General features: G+C 37.2%; 1 protein-coding gene across 1 annotated transcript in view; it reads left to right on the forward strand.

The window, feature by feature from the left end:
- The window catches only part of WDR70 (WD repeat domain 70), a 282,763-nt gene that overhangs the window by 38,508 nt on the left and 223,623 nt on the right, over positions 1-20,632 (forward strand). Inside the window, exons 6-7 of the mRNA XM_055422159.2 lie at positions 10,954-11,013; positions 15,047-15,180. Of these exons, the coding sequence (XP_055278134.1) occupies positions 10,954-11,013; positions 15,047-15,180 (194 nt within the window). The remainder of the gene's footprint in view (positions 1-10,953; positions 11,014-15,046; positions 15,181-20,632) is intronic.

Raw genomic sequence — 20,632 nt, forward strand, 5'->3', positions numbered from 1 at the left:
ATTAGTACCATCTGCGTATCTTTAACTAAATATAAAAGATTGCCCAAGTAATAATTCAGTTTTTGTAAAAGACGGTTATGAAATCTTAAATGTAACTCACAGTACTACAGTGCATAACCCATGTTGAACTAATTTTGCACCGTGGTCATGTATGGATGTGAGAGTTGGACTGTGAAGAAAGCTGATCGCCGAAGAATCGATGCTTTTGAACTGTGGTGTTGGAGAAGACTCTTGAGAGTCCCTTATACTGCAAGGAGATCCAACCAGTCCATTCTGAAGGAGATCAATCCTGGATGTTCATTGGAGGGACTGATGCTAAAGCTGAAACTGCAATACTTTGGCCACCTCATGCGACGAGTTGACTCACTGGAAAAGACTCTGATGCTGGGAAAGGTTGGGGGCGGGAGGAGAAGGGGACGACGGAGAATGAGATGGCTGGATGGCATCACCGACTCTGTGGACATGAGTTTGAGTGTACTCCGGGAGTTGGTGATGGACAGGGAGGCCTGGCGTGCTGTGATTCATGGGGTTGCGGAGAGTCGGACACGACTGAGCAACTGAACTGAACTGAACTGAACATATCTAAGATTCTGAAATGTGTTTAAACTTTTCTATCTCATGGCATTTTATACATGGTCTCAAATGATTTCTCAAATATGTGTTTTTAGAATTGAACCCTTATGGCCCCAGGCTTGTACTAATGCCTTTCTTATAATGGGCTTGCAGTTGTAAAGTGTTTTGGCATATTAACTCTTTTTGTCATTGTCCTCTGCGAAGCTCACAGGGCGAGTATTACTGCAGAGCAGGAAGTATGTCATAATGATTATATGCACAGACTTTGGGACCAGACTTCTAAGTTCAAATTTCCACTTAGTCACTTACCACTTACGTGACCTTGGACAAATTACTTAACCTCTCTTTGCCTCAGTTTCCTCATCTTTCAAATGAGGTGAAAACAGGACCAAAGTTGTTACTAAGATTAAATGACTTTGTATATATGTGGTGCCTTGAGCAGTGCTTGGTCATAGTATGCATGTATATGCTCACTGCTGCTATTATTATTTACATCCAGTAGATGGTTAAGGAAATAGAGGTTCTATGAAGGAAGGATTTTTTCATTCTTACCACCAATAAGTAACAGAAACCAGATTCCTATCCTGTTTTTACCTTGACTCTTTAAAGCAATAGGATTTTTATTATTAAGTAACTGTTGAATGAATGTTTGTATGAATTGGGGGAAAAGAATCCTATGTTACCTACAGTTTGGAAGATTGAATTATAGAGTAGGAATTTTGCTAAATGGAAAGTTAAATTTGACTTCCAAGATTTTCCAATCAAAGAGAAAGATAAATGCTATATGATATCACTTCTGTGTGGACTCTAAAAAATAAAACAAATGAATGGGTATGCAAAAGAGAAACAGACTCAGAGATATGGAAAATAAACTTGTGGTACCAAAGGACAGAGAGAAAAGGAGAGGGGCAAACAGGAGGTATTAGATTAACAAACTGCTGTATATGAAATAAACAAGATTATACTGTATGGCACAGAGAATTATACCTATTATCTTGTAATAACCTATAATGGAGTATAATCTATAGAAATACTAAATCGCTATGTGTGTGCTCAGTTGCTCAGTCATGTCCTATTTTTTGTGACCCCCATGGATGGTAGCCATCCAGGCTTCTCTGTCCATGGAATTCTTCAGGCAAGAATCCTGGAATGGGTAGCCATTCCCTTCTCCAGGGGACCTTCCTGACTCAGGGATCAAACTTGGTTCTCCTGCTTTGCAGGTGGATTCTTTACCATCTGAGCCACCAGGGAGGCCCCAGATATTGGCATTATTGAGCCACAAATCACGGAATGCCTGGGAAATCCTATGAACAGAGGAGCCTGGCGGGCCACAGTCCATGGGGTTACAAAGGGTTTGTACGACTTTGCAGCTGAGCACATACGCATGGTGAGAACAGTTAAGCTCTACTCTTTTAGCAAGTTTCAAGTATACAACACAGTGTTATTAACTGTAGTTACCATGCTGAAAATTTGATTCTCAGAAGTCATTTATCTTATAACTAAAAAGTTTATACCTTTTGACCAGAAGCTTCTTTAAAAATGTTAGTTTTTCTAAATGTAACCTGCAGTAACATTCTACTAAAGAAAATTTCTGAAACAAATTATGTGATGCTCTGAGAAGCTACAGTTGTGACTAAAGGTGTTGAGAGACACTGAAGGTTCTCTTCTTACCCAGCATCAGGGTCCTTTAGTGAGTCAGCTCTTCACATCAGGTGGCCAAATTACTGGAGCTTCAGCTTCAGCATCAGTCCTTCCAATGAATATTCAGGACTGATTTCCTTCAGGATTGACTGGTTTTATCTCCTTGCAGTCCAAAGGACTCTCAAGAGTCTTCTCCAACACCACATTTCAAAAGCATCAGTTCTTTGGCACTCAGCCTTCTTTATGGTCCAACTCTCACATCCACACATGACTACTGGAAAAACCATAGCTTTGACTATACTGGCCTTTGTTGGCAGAGTGATGTGTCTGCTTTTTAATACACTGTCTAGGTTTGTCATAACTTTTCTTCCAAGGAACAAGTGTCTTTTAATTTCATGGCTACAGTTACTGTCCACATAAGAGCTGAAATATTCATAAAATTTTACAGTGTTAGGAAATGATAGAGTGTATGTTCATGGTAGCTTTGAAAATAAATGTCATTTGATATAAATTCTGTTGGCTAATTACCTGCCATTTTTGTATGATAAATAGAGTATTTGTCATCTTTGTAGTTATTGCTAATGTCATATTTTTTTAAATGTGACTTCTGATAAAGTATAAGAATGAACTCTCCTTTTTAAGTTTCTGAGCCCTACAAGTACAAAAAGTTATTAAACAGTGTACTTTTAAGTCATGTTACTAAGAAGTGTTCTCTAAGATTACAGCTTGCAATAGGGCATAGATGGTTTGAAGGTAATTTAGAAGTGGTTTGGGAATACTGCTAATTGAAGGATTGGAACCAGCTGTGAGGTTTAGATAGGAAATTGTCTTTCCTTCCTGCAGTATTTTAAACATGTAACTTTACATTTTTGGAGGAAGATTGTAAATATTTGATAGATGATTTATTTTGAAGCTTACCTAGCATCTGTTAGCATATTGAGAATTAAGTATTCTGGCTTAATAGTATGCATCATTTAATCTTTTTTTGGTTTGCTTATGTGTGTTGTATCTAGTATAAGTTATTTTTAGTTTTGGTAAATTACACATAATATAAAATTTGCAGTCTTAATCATTTTTAGATGTACAGCTCAGTAGTGTTATGTTGTTGTGCAGCCAATCTGCAGAACTTTTTCATATTTGCAAAACAATCTCTAAACCCATTAAATGATAACTGTCTATTTCCATCTCTCCCCCAACCTTGGCAACCACTGTTCTTTCTGTCTCTATTAATTTGACTACTCTAGATACCTCAGATAAGTGCAGTTATACAGTATTTCTCTTTTCTTGAGTTGCTTATTTCATTTAGCATATTGTCCTCCAGGTTCATCCATGTTGTACCATGTGTCAGAATTTCCTTCCTTTTAAGACTGAATAATATTCCTTCATATATATATATATATGTATTTTTGTTATCCTTCATAAAAATGTTATAAAATATGACAAATGTGAAAATATGGAAAATACAAAAATATGAAAAATATGAAGTCCCTTCATAGCAAAAACACATGTCGTATTTTTGTTATTCCTTCATTTATAGATAGAAATTTGAGTTGCTCCCACCCTTTGACTATTGTGAATAAAGCTGCTTGGAGCATACATGTACAAATGCTGCTTTTCAATTATTTTGCGTATATATGCTGATGGAATAGCTGAATCGTGTGGGAGTTCTTGTTTAAATTCTTTGAGGAACTACTGTGCTGTTTTCCGTAGCAACTGCACCATTTCCCTCCAGTAATGTATGTGTTCCAATTTCTGTCCATCCTTGCTAACACTTATTTAGTCTTTCTTTCTTTTTCCTTGTTAAATATTAGTATTGCATTGAGTGTGAAGTGGTATCTCACTGTGGTTTTGATTTGGATTTCCCTAAGGATTAATGATATTGAGTATCTTCTCATATGCTTGTTGGTCATCTGTGTATCTTTGGAAAAAATAACTATTCAACTCCTTTGCCATATTTTGAAATGGTTTTTTGTTGTTGTTGAGTTATAGAAGTTTTTAATTTATTCTAAATATTAATACCGTATCAGATATATGTATTGCAAATGTTTTCTCCCATTCTGTATGTTGCCTTCTCACTGTGTTAGCTGTCTCTTTTGGGCCTTGGTGATTTTTTTTGAAATCTCAAATCTTGTTACATTACTCTATGTGGCTCAGAGCTTAAATTTCAGATTCTTGGCATTGTATACAGTTTGGCTAACTAACTGGGCTAACTAACTTTCTGGGTTAACAGTAACTAACACACAACGGACATGACTGAGCAACTGAACTGAACTGAATACACACACACACACACACACAATGGACATGACTGAGCAAGTGAACTTAACTGAACTGAATACACACACACACGCACACACACACACACACATACCTACATACATCCTTTCCCTTTTTCTTGCCTGGAAATTTAAACTCCAGCCAGGCACGCACACACACACACACACCCTTCCCCTTTTTCTTGCACACACACACACACCCACACACCCATCCTTTCCCTTTTTCTTGCACACACACACACACACACACACATCCTTTCCCTTTTTCTTGCCTGGAAATTTAAACTCCAGCCAGGCACACACACACACACATAGCCAGGCATGCGCGCGCGCACACACACACACACACACACCCATCCTTTCCCTTTTTCTTGCACACACACACACACACACACACACATCCTTCCTTGCTGGGAAATTTAAACTCCATATCCTTTCCCTTTTTCTTGTCCAGAAATTTAAACTCCAGCCAGGCAAAACTATTTGCAGTTGAGAAAGTGTCAAGATTCATCTTATTCTATCCTAGATGTCCTCTGCTTTTACCTAGGGAACTTCTGTTTTTCCAGAGGCATCGCAAACATCTCTTTCATGAAACCTTTTCTAATCACTCTCTACTTTCCTGCTGCTGCTGCTGCTGCTAAGTCACTTCAGTCGTGTCCGACTCTGTGTGACCCCATAGACGGAAGCCCACCAGGCTGCCCCGTCCCTGGGATTCTCCAGGCAAGAACACTGGAGTGGGTTGCCGTTTCCTTCTCCAGTGTGTGAAAGTGAAAAGTGAAAGTGAAGTCGCTCAGTCATGTCCAACTCTTAGCGACCCCACGTACTGCAGCCTACCAGGCTCCTCCATCCATGGGATATTCTAGGCAAGAGTACTGGAGTGGCTACTTTCCTAGGCACATGGAATTCCTAGGCGCGATGGAATTGAGTGCTGAACCCTGTGTATCCTTCTGCCGTAGCCTCTGAAAAATTTTAGTTTGCTTGTTTGTCTACCTATTTGTTTTATTTTGTTAGACTGACAGTTCTTTGTGAGCAAAGTCTTTGTTATTGGTCTTTTTTATCTTTAACTTACTTCCTGGCATGTTGTATATAATTAAACACTCAATAAATGTTGTTAAGTGAATGTGTGATTAGCCAGTGAATGAGTAAATGAATTAATTCTAAGAGTTACAACAGAATGGATTCTAATTCTGGTTGCTTGTGATAATCCAAGCTAGGTTTCAACAGTACATGAAACTGGAACTTCCAGATGTATAAGCTGGATTTAGGAAAAGCAGAGTAACCAGAGATCAAATTGCCAGCATCCATTGGATCATAGAAAAAGCAAGAGAATTCCAGAAAAACGTCTACTTCTGCTTCATTGACTACACTAAAGCCTTTGACTATGTGGATCACAACAAACTGGAAAATTCTTCAAGAGATGGGAATACCAGAACACCTTACCTGCCTCCTATGAATCCTGTTTGCAGGTCAGGAAGCAACAGTTAGAACTGGCCATGGAATAATGGACTGGTTGCAGATTGGGAAAGGAGTATGTCAAGGCTGTATATTGTCACCCTGCTTATTTAACTTATATGCAGAGTACATCATGTGAAATGTTGGACTGGAGGAAGCACAAGCTGGAGTCAAGATTGCAGGGAGAAATACCAATAACTTCAGATATGCAGATGACACCACTGTTATGGCAGAAAGCGAAGAAGAACTAAAGAGCCTCTTGATCAAAGTGAAAGAAGAGAGTGAAAAATGGCTTAAAACTCAACATTCAGAAAACTAATATCATGGCATCTGGTCCCATGGCAAATAGATGGGGCAACAATGGGAACAGTGACAGACCTTATGTTCCTGGACTCCAAAATCACTCTGGACAGTGGCTGCAGCCATGAAATTAAAAGATGCTTGTTCTTTGGAAGAAAAGCTATGACCAACCTAGATAATGTATTAAAAAGCAGAGACATCACTTTGCCGACAAAGGTCTCTATAATGAAAATTATAGTTTTTCATGTATGGATGTAGTCGTGTATGGATGTGAGAGTTGGACCATAAAGAAAGCTGAGCACTGAAGAATTGATGCTTTCAAATTGGGGTTTTGGAGAAGACTCTTGGAAGGCCCTTGCACTTCAAGGAGAGCCAACCAGTCAATCCTAAAGGAAATCAGTCCTGAATATTCGCTGGAACGATGGATGCTGAAGCTGAAGCTGCAGTACTTTGGCCATCTGATAAAAAGAACTGGGAAAGACCCTGATGCTGGGAAAAATTGAAGGCAGGAGGAGGAGGGGACAACAGATGATGAGACGGTTGGATGGCATCACTGATTCAATGGACATGAATTTGGGCAAGCTCCAGGAGTTGGTGAAGGACAGGAAAGCCTGGCATGCTGCGTTTCATGGGGTCACAAAGAGTCGGACACGACTGAGTGACTGAACAGCCAACAACAACGATGGTACTGCACTGGTAACTATTTCCAGAGTGGTTTCTGGGAGAAAGTAGCACTCATTTTCAAGCTCCTTTATGGAAATCTCCATTTTCTGCCACAACTGCTAGCTGCTTGTGGTAGACATTTATTACTGAGTAGACTTTTTTATTTTGGCTCAAAGTACTATACATATCTAACTTTTAAAATTTATGACAAGTTTATTCCAGAAAGGTTATTAATGATTTTCAGTTCTTTTGAAAACACTGTAAGGATATATGTACATGAGATGGAATTGCTCATGTTATTCCAGATATGTTTGCTATCATTGTTCTTATTGAGGTAAACGAAAGAGCCTGGGAAGTAATCCTTCGGTTGGCATTTAAAATCAAACCAAAACAGAAACTGGTATTTTTTCCCATCTTCCATTAAGAGTGTAGCTTTTGTTATGAATTTTGGCAATAAATGACTTCATTGAGGTCTTGTAGTTTATGATGTCCTCTGGCAGGGAAATCTTGAAAATGTTTTACTGTTATATCAAATTTCACACTAAGCCATATTTCACAAAGTTGTTAGTGAAAGTTCTGGACAAAGAACAGTCACCATCAAGTGATATGCTACTAAAAGATGAATTGCTACTATTTTAGATGATTTAGTTGTGCCAATTATATGGACTTTTTATGAGTTATGCCCTACATGGTTTCCAGTAAAACTTTGATTTTAAATATAAACAATATTTATTTAAATATTGAATTTACTCCTAATGTAAACGATAAGTTGTTCTGTGTTCTTGTAAGTTTTTTCTTTAAATGTCAAAAATTGCCTATATATCGGCGCATTCTGCACTGAACTTAGTGAAATAATTTTCATCCTTCCTTTTGGTGACTGTTTCTCTTTCCTGAGTGATAATATAGTCACTGGTTATGAAATGATAGTGATAGATTCTTCTCTAAGTAAAACATTTGAACTGTTCTCCTGTTTCTTGTAAGAGTACTTAGCACCTTTACATGAGTATTTATTACTTACAAATATTGTCAGCTGCAAAGGAAGCAGTGGTTTACATAATTAATTAAGAGGTAGTCCAGAATTCATTTGTTCAACTTTTAAATTATTTTGAAATTTGTGTTGGAATATTGATAAATCTGAGATTGGTGTGTGTAGGATTTTCTGAGAGATAGTGAACCATACTGTAATATCTTTGTCTTGAAATCAACTGCAAACTCTCCTGCAGTTCCTTGGGTTACTGTAAGGTCAGTGTTTTTGTGCAGTGCCTCTTGATTCCTGATCTCCTTCTTTACTGATCTGTGGTGCTAATGAACTATAGCCACTTTCAGAGGCAAACAAGTCTAAAACAAAACTGCCTTTATTTCTCTATACTTGCAACTTTATATGTGCTTTTTTAGTCTGGGACAGGATCATTTGGTCTTCAAAGGTTTTTACTTTTGGAAAATTGCCAGTTATCTTTGACTGTCACTCAGCAGACTCACCTGATGGATAGTACCTACCTGTTCTTCTTTATAGACATAAACACTAATGTTTGAGGTAAATTAAAGATTATCTAATGTGATTTACAAGGTAGACATTGTAACGGCCATTAATTCACTCTAAAAACTTTTGTGTGCCTGCTATATACCAGGTGTTTTATAGATTAGGGACCTAGAGACAATATGTGTGTGTACTCACAGTCTTTGAGAAGTATCTCTATTGCAGTTTGATTAGGGAATGGTGTGGAGAGAGACAGGTCAAAAACTACAAAGTATTATGATAGGTTCCGTGGGCTTCCCAGATGGCTCAGTGGGTACAGAATCCACCTGCAGTGCAGGAGATGCAAGCAGACATGGGTTTGTTCCCTGGGTTGGGAAGATCCCCAGGAGGAGGGTATGGCAACCCACTCCTGTATTCTTGCCTGGAGAATCCCATAGACAGAGGAGCCTGGTGGGCTACAGTCCATGGGGTCACAAAAAGTCGTGCATGACTGAAGCGATTGAGCATGCACACACGAGACGAGGTGAGGTTGTTATGGGAGTACAGTATTCTTGCCTGGAGAATCCCCATGGACAGGGGAGCCTGGCGGGCTACAGTCTATGAGGCAGCGAAGAGTTGGACACGACTGAGTGACTAAGCATAGCACAGCACAGAAGGGTCATTTAACTCAGAGTGTGAAATGTTGAGAAATGCTTCCAGGAGTAGGTCACATCTGAATTGAGTCTTAAAGGGTGAGCAGAAATTAGCCAATTAGGAGAAGCCTAGAAATAGACTCGGAGAAGGCGATGGCAAGCCACTCCAGTACTCTTGCCTGGAAAATCCCATGGATGGAGGAGCCTGGTAGCCTGCAGTCCATGGGGTCGCTAAGGGTCGGACACGACTTCACTTTCACTTTCACTTTTCACTTTTACACATTGGAGAAGGAAATGGCAACCCACTCCAGTGTTCTTGCCTGGAGAATCCCAGGGACGGGGGAGCCTGGTGGGCTTCCGTCTATGGGGTCACACAGAGTCGGACACGACTGAAGTGACTTAGCAGCAGCAGCAGCAGCAGAAATAGACTAATATGACCAGAGAGACAGGAGCTATGGCTTAGAATAAATGGTGGCTGTCACTTATTGAGCACCTACTTTGTGCCAGACTCTGTATTATGACCTTTACAATACTTACTTCACAGTAACCTAAGGGGCAGATGTTATCCTCTTTGCAAATAAGGAAACTGAGAGTCATTATTCTTCTGAGGTTATGACAGGGTTAATGAGGATCAGAGCTTGATTTTAAAACCCTAGATTTTCTGGCTTTTTGTCAAGGCTGATTCCTCCCAAGAAGGAACATTTTTCAAGGTGGAGGAAATAGTTACGAAGTTATCATGCTGGTGAAAGGTCAGATGGGCAGATTAAGTTCTGTGAAGTTTCCTGGGGCATTAATAGTATTTATTCATTCAAGAAATATTTACTAAGTATCCCTTAAGTGCTGAAAACTCGGCTAGGCATTAGAAATTAAATGACAAATGCTTAAATGGTAGAGGTAGAAGGTGAAAGAAAGTAGAGGCACTGAGTGTAAATGTAGTGTGAGGAAAGAAAAGATAACGATACAGCCGTAAACACAGAGGGAAATGAGTGTGTGCGTGTTTTAATGTGGGAGGTACTTTAATTGTTCATATGCTGAGAAGAAAGAGCCGTAGTAGGGGAAGGATTTAAGATAACCTAGAATGAACTGGTGATTGATTGGTTCATCAATGATCCTGAAGAAGGAGGGAGGTCAGAAACCAAAGTCTGTGGATTGCACAGATTGTTTAATTAAGTAGATTGCAAGATGATCCTGACATGAATTTGTAATGACCATAGAATTTTAGTATAGTTACCCTACACTTGGATAATGGAGACTTGATTAAACAATGAAACTTCTTACGTAAATGATCACTGTGACCTCTGATGTCTGGTTTATGCATCCATTGTCTCTGTCCCATTGTTCTATACATACCCTTTTAACATAGCATGCAGTTAGTGGTGTATCCTTCTTGGGAGGGGAGATGAGTAGAGGCTGTGTCTAATGCCACTTAGCATCTGGTATAATCTCACTTTAATAAAGGCTTTTTGAATTGATCAATCACTGAGTTCCGTATTTGTACCATTTGAGTATTAGTTTTTGTTCTTTTAATCTCTTATGGGTTAAAAGGTATATATCCTGTGCAAATTATAAGACAAATGTGTTGTCTATTATAAGTTAAGTGCATATATACTTTAAGGAATGCTCAAGTACCAGTGAAAAGAGGACTTTAAGAATTTTCTGTATGGAGAGGATCTTAAAGTTTCATACAACCTAAAGAATTTCTTAGGTTTAGCTTTTTAGAGATGTAAGATAAATTTATTATCAGCTCAGAGTGACCAATTGTAATCTATCTAGAAGTTCAGAAATGATATACTCACACTTTTTATTTCCAGTTTTTTAAAGTTCTGTGTTAAAAAGGCAGTGATGCAATTTTTAAAAATTAAATTTCCTGTGAATATATGTAGTTCCTCTCAAATATGGTATATTACTTTTTAATATCATGGAATTTTCTTTTTTTCAGAATCCTGTCCGAAAGATCCCTGACTCACATGAAATAACGCTAAAGCATGGCACTAAGACAGTAAGTTTTAAAATTTTAATTATTTTCCCTCAATAACAGGGCTCTCATGGAAAAGTGAACTAATATGATATATTAAGGCCATTATACAGTCAACTGATATCACAAAGAAATTGTGATAGACATTTCCTTAATGATGGACATTAAGGAAAACAGATTACCTTTCTGTTCAGTCAAAATAGCCATTGCATTTCATTTAAAATAGGAACACTTATTCATTAAGGAAATTGTTTTTGTTATTGTTAAGGAAATTGTCATTGTTATTGTTGGCTTTAAAACCTCTTTCTTCAATATAGGAACACTGTAAATGAAAGAAAGAAATGAAACTCAAATACTTTTTTTTTTATAGTGTGGGAAAATTTCTCATTACCCTTAGCTTCATTTCTGTATCAGTAAGAGGCCTGAGTTCATTTTTTAGGTGGATGTTGAGATAATAAATGAACATAAGCTTATTATGACTCTAAAGATTATATTCCTTAGATTTATGGATTATATTTTATAATTGTCACATTTATTTATGTTATTTAAAAATTTAGTTCACTTCAGTCGCTCATTCGTGTCCAACTCTTTGCGACCCCATGAACCGCAGCATGCCAGGCCTCCCTGTCTATCACCAACTCCCGGAGTCCACCCAGACCCATGTTCATTGAGTTGGTGATGCCATCTAACCATCTCATCCTCTGTCGTCCCCTTCTCCTCCTACCCTCAATCTTTCCCAGCATCAGGGTCTTTTCAAATGAGTCAGCTCTTCGCATCAGGTGGCCAAAGTATTGGAGTTTCAGCGTCAATATCAGTCCTTCCAATGAATACAGGACTGATTTCCTTTAGGATGGACTGGTTGGATCTCCTTGCAGTCCAAAGGACTCTCAAGAGTCTTCTCCAACACCACAGTTCAAAAGCATTTAAAATTTTTAATTTAAAAATTAAAGCAGTGTAAAAATTTTGAGGTGTAAGATGAAATCATTTTGCCAAGTCACTTCAGTCATGTCCGACTCTTTGCGACCTCATGGACTGTGCGACCTCATGGGCTGTGCGACCTCATGGGCTGAAGCCCGCCAGCCTCCTCTGTCCTTGAGATTTCTTAGCAAGAATACTGGAGTGGGTTGCCTTTTCCTTCTGCAGGGAATCTTCCTGACCCAGGGATGGAATCCACATTTCTTAAGTTTCCTGCATTGGCAGATGGGTTCTTTATCACTAGGTCCACCTATCTTATTGTAAAAAAAAGATTTAATACTATTTTATTAAAATTGATAGTTGAGTGAATGTAACTTGCTTGTGAATGAATAAAAGAATAAAATTATCTTGGTTTCCCTTTATAATGAAGCAACTTTTTATTCTAATAGATGTCTGACATGTAAAGAAGTAAAATCCCATAATGAGGCAGAAAAATATCAATCAATAGAAATAGGTCCAGAAATAATGCAAATGATAGAATTAATAGCCGTGCATGCTAAAATAATGATATTCTCCCCAATGAAATTTTTACTTTTGAAAATATTGTTTCCATAAAATGGTTATACAGTGAGTTTATTATTATTTTAAGTGAAGTAAACAGTAAATATTATAAATGTCTTAATTTTGATTTTTGCTATGGTAAATATTGATACACATAACTTGCACAAACAGATATTTGTAGGGCTTCTCAAAAGATTTTGAGTGTAAAAGGTCTTGAAACCAAAATATCTGAGAATTGCTGCCTTTCATTGCTGCCATTTCCATCTAGTTCTTTATACTATATCTGCTGTTGCTGCTGCTACTAAGTCGCTTCAGTCGTGTCCGACTCTGTGTGACCCCATAGACTTTTTATTAAATCACATTTTTATATTTTTATTCTGAAATCATGAAAGAATTTTACTAATTTTCATGTTTTTCAGTAAATAAAAAAAATTATAGAGGATTGAGGAGCCTGGTGGGCTACAGTCCGTGGGGTCGCTAAGAGTCAGACACGACTGAGCAACTTCACTGTCACTTTTTACTTTCTTGCTTTGGAGAAGGAAATGGCAACCCACTCCAGTGTTCTTGCCTGGAGAATCCCAGGGACGGGGGAGCCTGGTGGGCTGCCATCTATGGGGTCGCACAGAGTCGGACACGACTGAAGCAACTTAGCAGCAGCAGCAGCAGTACTTAAAAAGGAAGCTTTCCTGTCATTTAGAGATTTTTGCAACAGATAGTTCTCTTAATAATAGATAAATAATACATTTTATTTAAATATTCATATTTTTTCAAAGCAAATTTTATCTTTAAAAGTGTGTATAATTAAAATTAAAAAATAAAATAAATGTATACAATTTAAACAATACTTTGTTATTTCACACATTAAAAATCAGAGCTTCTAGTTGTACTATTAGGTTAACTAATTTTTTTTTTTTTTTGCAGTCCTGCCTTTGCACATGTATTTCAGTTTCTTGGAAATAGGTCTTTTTTTATATGTTTTTTTATATGTCTGTTTCAAATATGTCTGTTGTTTTTTTTAAAACTAGTTTTTGTAAAAATGTTTACACATTCACAGAATTATAGAGAATACTGAAAGGAATTCCCATATATTTGTCTCTGAGCCTTACCAGTTGTTGACATAAGGCCAATCTTGTTTCCTATACTTTACATTTCGAATAAACCTCCTTTCCCCCCATGCCATCTGCCTACCTTGTGGGGTTGTTTTAAGCAAATTCCAGATTTCATATGATTTCTTCTGTAACTTAACATTTCATGTCTATTTAGAGAATTGATTTATAGTAACTTTCTTTATGGGCTTCCCTTTCTTTTTTTCAAACTGGGATCCTTTTTCTGTCTCATATATGATCATCACGTTTAATATGCAGTCCAAATGCAGTTCTTTCCTTCTGAGAGGCAATAGATCCAGGGACTAACTACTTTGATGAAAATGTTAAATACAGCTCAAGAACAGTGAGCTGCACATTGAATATTTGTATGTGAGTTGGACCTCAGAAAGTTAACAGGGAAAGCAAATAGTTTATGGAACCAGTATAAGTGATAGTATAATGTGGCTAGTTACTTATAAACTCATGTTTAAAAATAATTATTTAAGGTGACTATATTTAGAGTCATTTAGCCATATTCACAGGATAATCATTTCCACTTTGCTCTGTTTTGTTAAATTGATTTATGGTTCCTATTCACATGACTCATTTTGGTAATTTTAGATTCATGTGTTCTTCATTTAGTAACAGTCAAACAATCTTAAAAGGCTTTCTCAAAATCTTTTTCTGAAAAAGTGAATTGTTTTTAAGATACCTACTTATATTCTAAGGCAACTTAGTGTATCATATGAAATTGCAGTGATAGCTATTCAGAGTACATGGCAGAGAAGCTGGGATGAAGCTGGTGATTAGATTAAATTGAAATAGATAGCCAGTGGGAGTTTGATGTATGACCCAGGGAACCCAAAGCTGGTGCTCTGTGACAACCTGGAGGGATGGGGTGGGGAGGGAAGTGGGAGGGGTGTTCAGGAGGAAGGGGACACATGTATGCCTATGGCTGATTCACGTTGATGTATGGCAAACCCATCACAATATTATAATTATCCTCCAATTAAACTAAAAAAATATTTTCTTGTATTTCAAGGAAATAATACTTAACAAAGTCAAATGATTTAGAAGGTGCTGTCCATTTTTACTTTTCATAAGTAACAGCAGTTAGTGATCTATATTTTCAGCGCCTGTAAGGTAGGAAGTAGGGTTAGAGAGAAGGAATTGGCAACCCACTCCAGTATTCTTGCCTAGAGAATCCTGTAGACGGGGAGCCTGGCGGGCATCTGTCCATAGGGTCGCACAGAGTTGTACATGACTGAAGCGACTTAGCATGCATGCATGCATTGGAGGAGGAAATGGCAACCCACTCCAGTATTCTTGCCTGGAGAATCCCAGGGAGAGAGGAGCCTGGTGGGCTGCCATCTATGGGGTCGCACAGTCAGACACTACTGAAGCGACTTAGCAGCAGCAGGGTTAGAGAAAGGAAATGGGGGTTATAATAGACTATAAATAGTTTCTCTCCATTTAATTTTTTTTTTTAATAACAGGTTTCTGCTTTGGGTCTGGACCCCTCAGGTGCCCGTTTGGTGACTGGAGGATATGACTATGATGTTAAATTTTGGGATTTTGCTGGAATGGATGCTTCTTTTAAGGCATTTCGATCCCTTCAGCCCTGTGAATGGTATGTATTATGCAACTTAATATCTTCATTTTTGAAGACAGAGTCTCTAGTCATTTGAATTCCATTTATGGTGGTTTTTATCAGAATACAGTAAGTTTACATGACTGTATTCTACCTCTGTTATTCAGATGAAAGGAAAGTGTACCTTTTAGTAAGTTCCCTTTAGTTACATGAATCTGTTCTAAAAAACATTTTCTGTCTTTTGTTGTGTTTTTTAAAAATATTTTTATTTAGAAATTGTTACTTTGTCTAGTTGATTTTAAAACACTTCAGTAGCTACTGTGTAATATTATATATATGTGTATAGCATATGTTAAGCCAATAACTAGGTGCTAGTCGGTGCAGGTATGGTCAGCTAGAATTGTAACATAAAGGGCTTTATGTGTTGCTATATAAGCCACTCTCTTGTTTCTGTTTTTGACTATCTTTGATCTTTTAGCTTATTGGACATCAGAATGGATTTTACTGGTGAAACTTGTTAACTTGCATGGTGTATATTGTAAATGAGCTTTCAATGATGAGCCTTAAAAATATTCAAGATATGTGGATTAGCTGAAGTTATTCAGACCCAGTTTCACTCTTATGTGAACGGGGTATAAATCTAGTTTTGTCTTCAACCTGAACTTGTAGGGTTAATGTCTTTCTGCTTAATCTCCACTTGTAAACTCTGGATTCCATTAACTGTATGGAGAAAGTTCCTGTCTTTGGACTGTTGAGTGTTTGCTTCCGTGAACCTTTTGTGATGAAAGTGATGGTTAAAGCATCTAAACGAGATGCCGGGATTTTTCTGCAGCCTGTCTGAAGTAAAGATTTGAAAATTCGCTAAATAGATCATGTCAAATAAATAATCAATTGGAAAGAAAAAAAAAAAACAAAAACAAAAATACAAAAAGCCCTCCAGTATCTCCAATGGTGGCTGTATTTAAAATAGCTCTGATGATTTAAAATAGTGATATTCATCTTGAGTTAGTATGATGACCTTTTGAAAATGTACATAAAATATGTTGTTTATATCCCTTTTTCCCACATGATAGTCTCTTGATACATAAAGGGATTATGCTTTCCTTCTATCTTTACAGCTATAAGGTGACTTGTTCAGGACTACCCAGTGCTTTTTATTTTTTCCCTAATTTGTATGTACCAGGTCTTAGTTGTAGCATGTGGGATCAGTTCCCTGGGTTCCCCAGCGATTGAACCCAAGTCGCCTGCATTGAGAGAATGGTCTTAGCCACTGGACCACCAGGGAAATCCCTATCCAGTGCTTTGTTAATAATCAGCTCTGAAAAGAATATATATCTCATGAGTTTCAAGCCAGTGCTCTATTATTTATTAAAATGTGTTATTTGCTACACTGTTATAATTGAAATGCATGAAAAAAACAAGAATAAGCTTATTTTCTCTTCTGCAATTAAATTGTTGCATCCTGTATGTAATTGTGAGCTATCAAAGGTTTAGATGGGAAGAAATAGAATTCTTGACAACATATAAAATTAATATAAAACTCTAAAATTGCAAATGTTATGTGAATATTACTCCTTTAAATCATGACAGCTATTTAACTTTGCCATCACTTGCTCCTGATCTCTAAGTAATGTGACTCTTTCTGCTTTTTATGATTTTTTTTTGACTCATGCATGTATCGTAAGTTGCTTCAGTCGTGTCCAACTCTGTGTGATCCTATGGACTGTAGCCTGCCAGGCTCCTCTGTCCATGGGATTCTCCAGGCAAGAATCCTCCATGAGATTCTCCAGGCGAGAATACTGGAGTGGGTTGCCATTTCCTCCTCCAGGAGATCTTCCCAACCCAGGGATCAAATCCTTGTTTCCTGCGGTTCCTGGCATTGGCAGGCAGATTCTCTACTGCTGAACCACTGGGGAAGCCTTTTATTTACTCAGTGTATATTTTATATCTATTTACCTATTCATTCACTTATTACTGGAGACAATTTCAAATGGAGAGACAAAGGGATTAGTATAATAGCCATCTACTGTTTACCTAGATTTATTAGTTATAAATACCTTTTTATTTATTTATTTCAGCTCATTTTTGTAATTTTTGAATTATTTAAAAGTGAAGACATTGTTTTTATATAACAAAACAGAAACAGACTCATAGATGGGGAGACTCAACCAGTGGTTACCAGTGAGGAGTAGGGAGAGGGGTGACATAGGGGTATGGATTAAGGGGATGCAGAATACTGTGTATAAGATAAATAGACAACAAAGGTATATTGTATAACATAAGGAAATATAGCTATTCATTTGTAGTAATTTTAAATGGAGTATAATCCATAAAATATTGAATTGCTCTGTTATACACCTAAAACTAATATTATAAATCAACTATAATATTTAAGAAAAAACACAGACCTTTCACTTTGAAATACTTCAGTGTGTTCCCTTTAAAATGACAGATGCTTTCTATGTAAATGTAGTTCCATTATTACTTTTAACAAAATTCTTTAGAATTCCTCAGTATTTCTAATTAATATTCCATATTTAAATTTCCTCATTTGCTCTCAAAATGTGTTTTAATGCTGGTTTGTCAGACATGGATCCAATCAAGTAATACACAACACATCTATTTTGTACCTCTCTTACTTATCTTTTAATCTACAGTGACCCTTTCTTAACCATTTTCTTTCCCATAATATTGTTAAAAGACAGATCTAGTTATCCTCTATGAAATTTTTCCTTCCTGATTTTCTAATTGCTTCCTTTTGATATCATCTAAGTTTTTTCTTTATCTCCCGTATTTCCTGTAGAAGATCCAAAGGCTTGATTATAATCCATATTGTCTAATATCAGGTGGCGTGTATTATCTGGTTGTTATCACTATTAGTGACTAGAAATTAAGACTGATCCCTGGGGTAAGTTGGAATATCTGATTCCTCCACTGTAAAGTTAATATTACATACTTGAGATAGGCAAGAACTTTGTGGGAAAATACCTTGGTACCACGTTAATATCCAGATTCTATTCATCCTTTCAATTAATAAGTTTAGCATCCATTGATTATTCATACCTGAATCATTTATTTTGTTTCATTGAGTACTGCAAGATAGTGGTTTTCTGATTCTGCTATTTCATCTACTTTTACTTGTTGGCACTCTTTTAAAAGAAGTACTTTTCTCAGTAACTGATATTAGTTGATTCCCCTGAAATACAATTCCTCCTGAAGAGTCAGGATAAATGCTTAGTTATTACCCTTTTATTACTCATTTTTAGCTTACAGATTAGTGTTGTTAAATGAGTTGTTGCTATTGGTGATGGTGATTGTGTTTTTTTTCTTTTTCAATTACCAGTATTTATGATTTTAAAATTTTCCTGTGTTTCAGTCAGTTGGAGGCATTATTTTTTTTTTGATGTTTAAGTTGTCCAAGATTTGGCCAGTGGGAGTCCCTGATTGCTGTATTTTGACATGACCTTATTAGTCTTTAAAAGCTTACTTATTATCCTAGTGCATGCCTTTCCAAGTCCCAGAGTAAGGATTTTTCCACAGACAGCTGTTTTGTTATGGGAGTGTTATTCAAAGACTAAATCTGGTTGTTGCATGTTTTCACTGATATTGGGGTATCATTACTTCTTGACCTTTTCAGTTGAAAGAGGTGAAAAATACAGGTATGTGCACTCAAATGAAGAGGTCATTTGACATTTCCAGTTCAAAATTTTAGTAAACTTTTAATTTCAGAATATTTTTTAATTTACAGAAAAGATATAAAGTAGTCTAGAGTTCAAGTACACCCCTAACCCTCCTCTTATTATTAACATCTTACATTACCATGTCACATTACACCTGTGGCAATTAAGCCAAGGTTGGTGCGTTACCATTAGCTCAACTCTAGTCAAGGCTATGGTTTTTCTAGTGGTCATGTATGGATGTGAGAGTTGGACTGTGAAGAAAGCTGAGTGCCGAAGAATCGATGCTTTTGAACTGTGGTGTTGGAGAAGACTCTTGAGAGTCCCTTGGACTGCAGGGAGATCCAACCAGTCCATTCTAAAGGAGACCAGTCCTTGGTGTTCAATGGAAGGACTGATGCTGAGGCTGAAACTCCAATACTTTGGCCACCTCATGTGAAGAGTTGACTCACTGGGAAAAACTCTGATGTTGGGAGGGATTTGGGGCAGGAGGAGAAGGGGACGACAGAGAATGAGATGGCTGGATGGCATCACCGACTCGATGGACATGAGTTTGAGTGAACTCCGGGAGTTGGTGATGGACAGGGAGGCCTGGCATGCTGTGATTCATGGGGTCGCAAAGAGTCGGACACAACTGAGCGACTGAACTGAACTGAAACTTTATTTGGATTTCACTTTTTAAAAACCAATATCCCTTCTAAGATACTATATTACATTTAGTCTTCAGGTCTGTCTAGTATCCTCTGGTTTATAATAATATCTCACTCTTTCCTTGTTTTTCATGACCTGGACAGTTTTGAGATGTACAGGACAGGTATTTTGTAGAATATCCTTTGATTTATTATTATTTTTTAAATGATGTTTTTCTCATGGTTAGACTGAGGCTATGGGTTTTTGGGCTAATAACACATTTCAGAGGTACATGCTATCATGTTTGTAAGATTTCTCCACTGTAGAGTTACTTTTTCCTCACTTTTCCATATGCCATTCTTTGGAAGGAAATCAATAAATGCTGCTCACGTTTGGGAGAGTGGAAAAATAAGCTCTACTTCCTGGAGGGTATGATAATTACATAAAACACTTGGAATTCTTTAATGGTCAGATCTTTGAGTTTTGCTAATTGCAAATTTGACAAACATGCAATAAGTTCTTATTCAATTAATAATTTGATAAATATTGCAAGAGGCAGACTTTGCTGTGCCATTAGAAACTCTTCTTTTTTTTTGACATTGATTTGCTAAACAACTTTTTAAATTAAGTTGTTCACTCATATGAGAATCTGTGTGTACCAGTTACTCAGCTGAGTTCTTTTGTCACTCATCTGCATTATTTCTATTTTATCTGCCAAGAAAACTTGAGGGAATCTGTTTTCAAGATATAAAAGCACAGTATGCTGTTTTTAGACCTTCTCCTCACCTGTAATAAAAAATGTCAGAATTTGGCTGATATCCAAGAGGCAGCATTATGATGAATAAGTGGGTGTCAAAGATGTGTTCACACCCAGAGGAGCCCCGGAGCCATTCAGGAGGGGAGGCAGAAGTTCTCAGTGTAGGGGTGAGACTGAGGCATGGTGTTCTGGATTTGGGGCACCCCTGATGAATTTTGCCAAAGGACTGATGCTGCAGTATTCTTAGCCTCATTCTCCCTCTCCTGGGACACCTTGAAAAGAGCGCTGTTAAATGTTTTCTTGATCTGCCAATGTAAAAATCAAATTAAAAAAAACACTTTTGTTGTTCAGCTTCTTTTTGAGGCATCCTTTGGTATTTTGAAGTCTTATTTAACTTTGTTTTGGACTTTTGCCCCGTATCAATATT

Source organism: Moschus berezovskii, chromosome 18 (assembly GCF_049115385.1).
Source record: "Moschus berezovskii isolate FMDL1 chromosome 18, NW_MosBer_1.0, whole genome shotgun sequence".
In the NCBI taxonomy this organism is placed as follows: Eukaryota; Metazoa; Chordata; class Mammalia; order Artiodactyla; family Moschidae; genus Moschus; species Moschus berezovskii.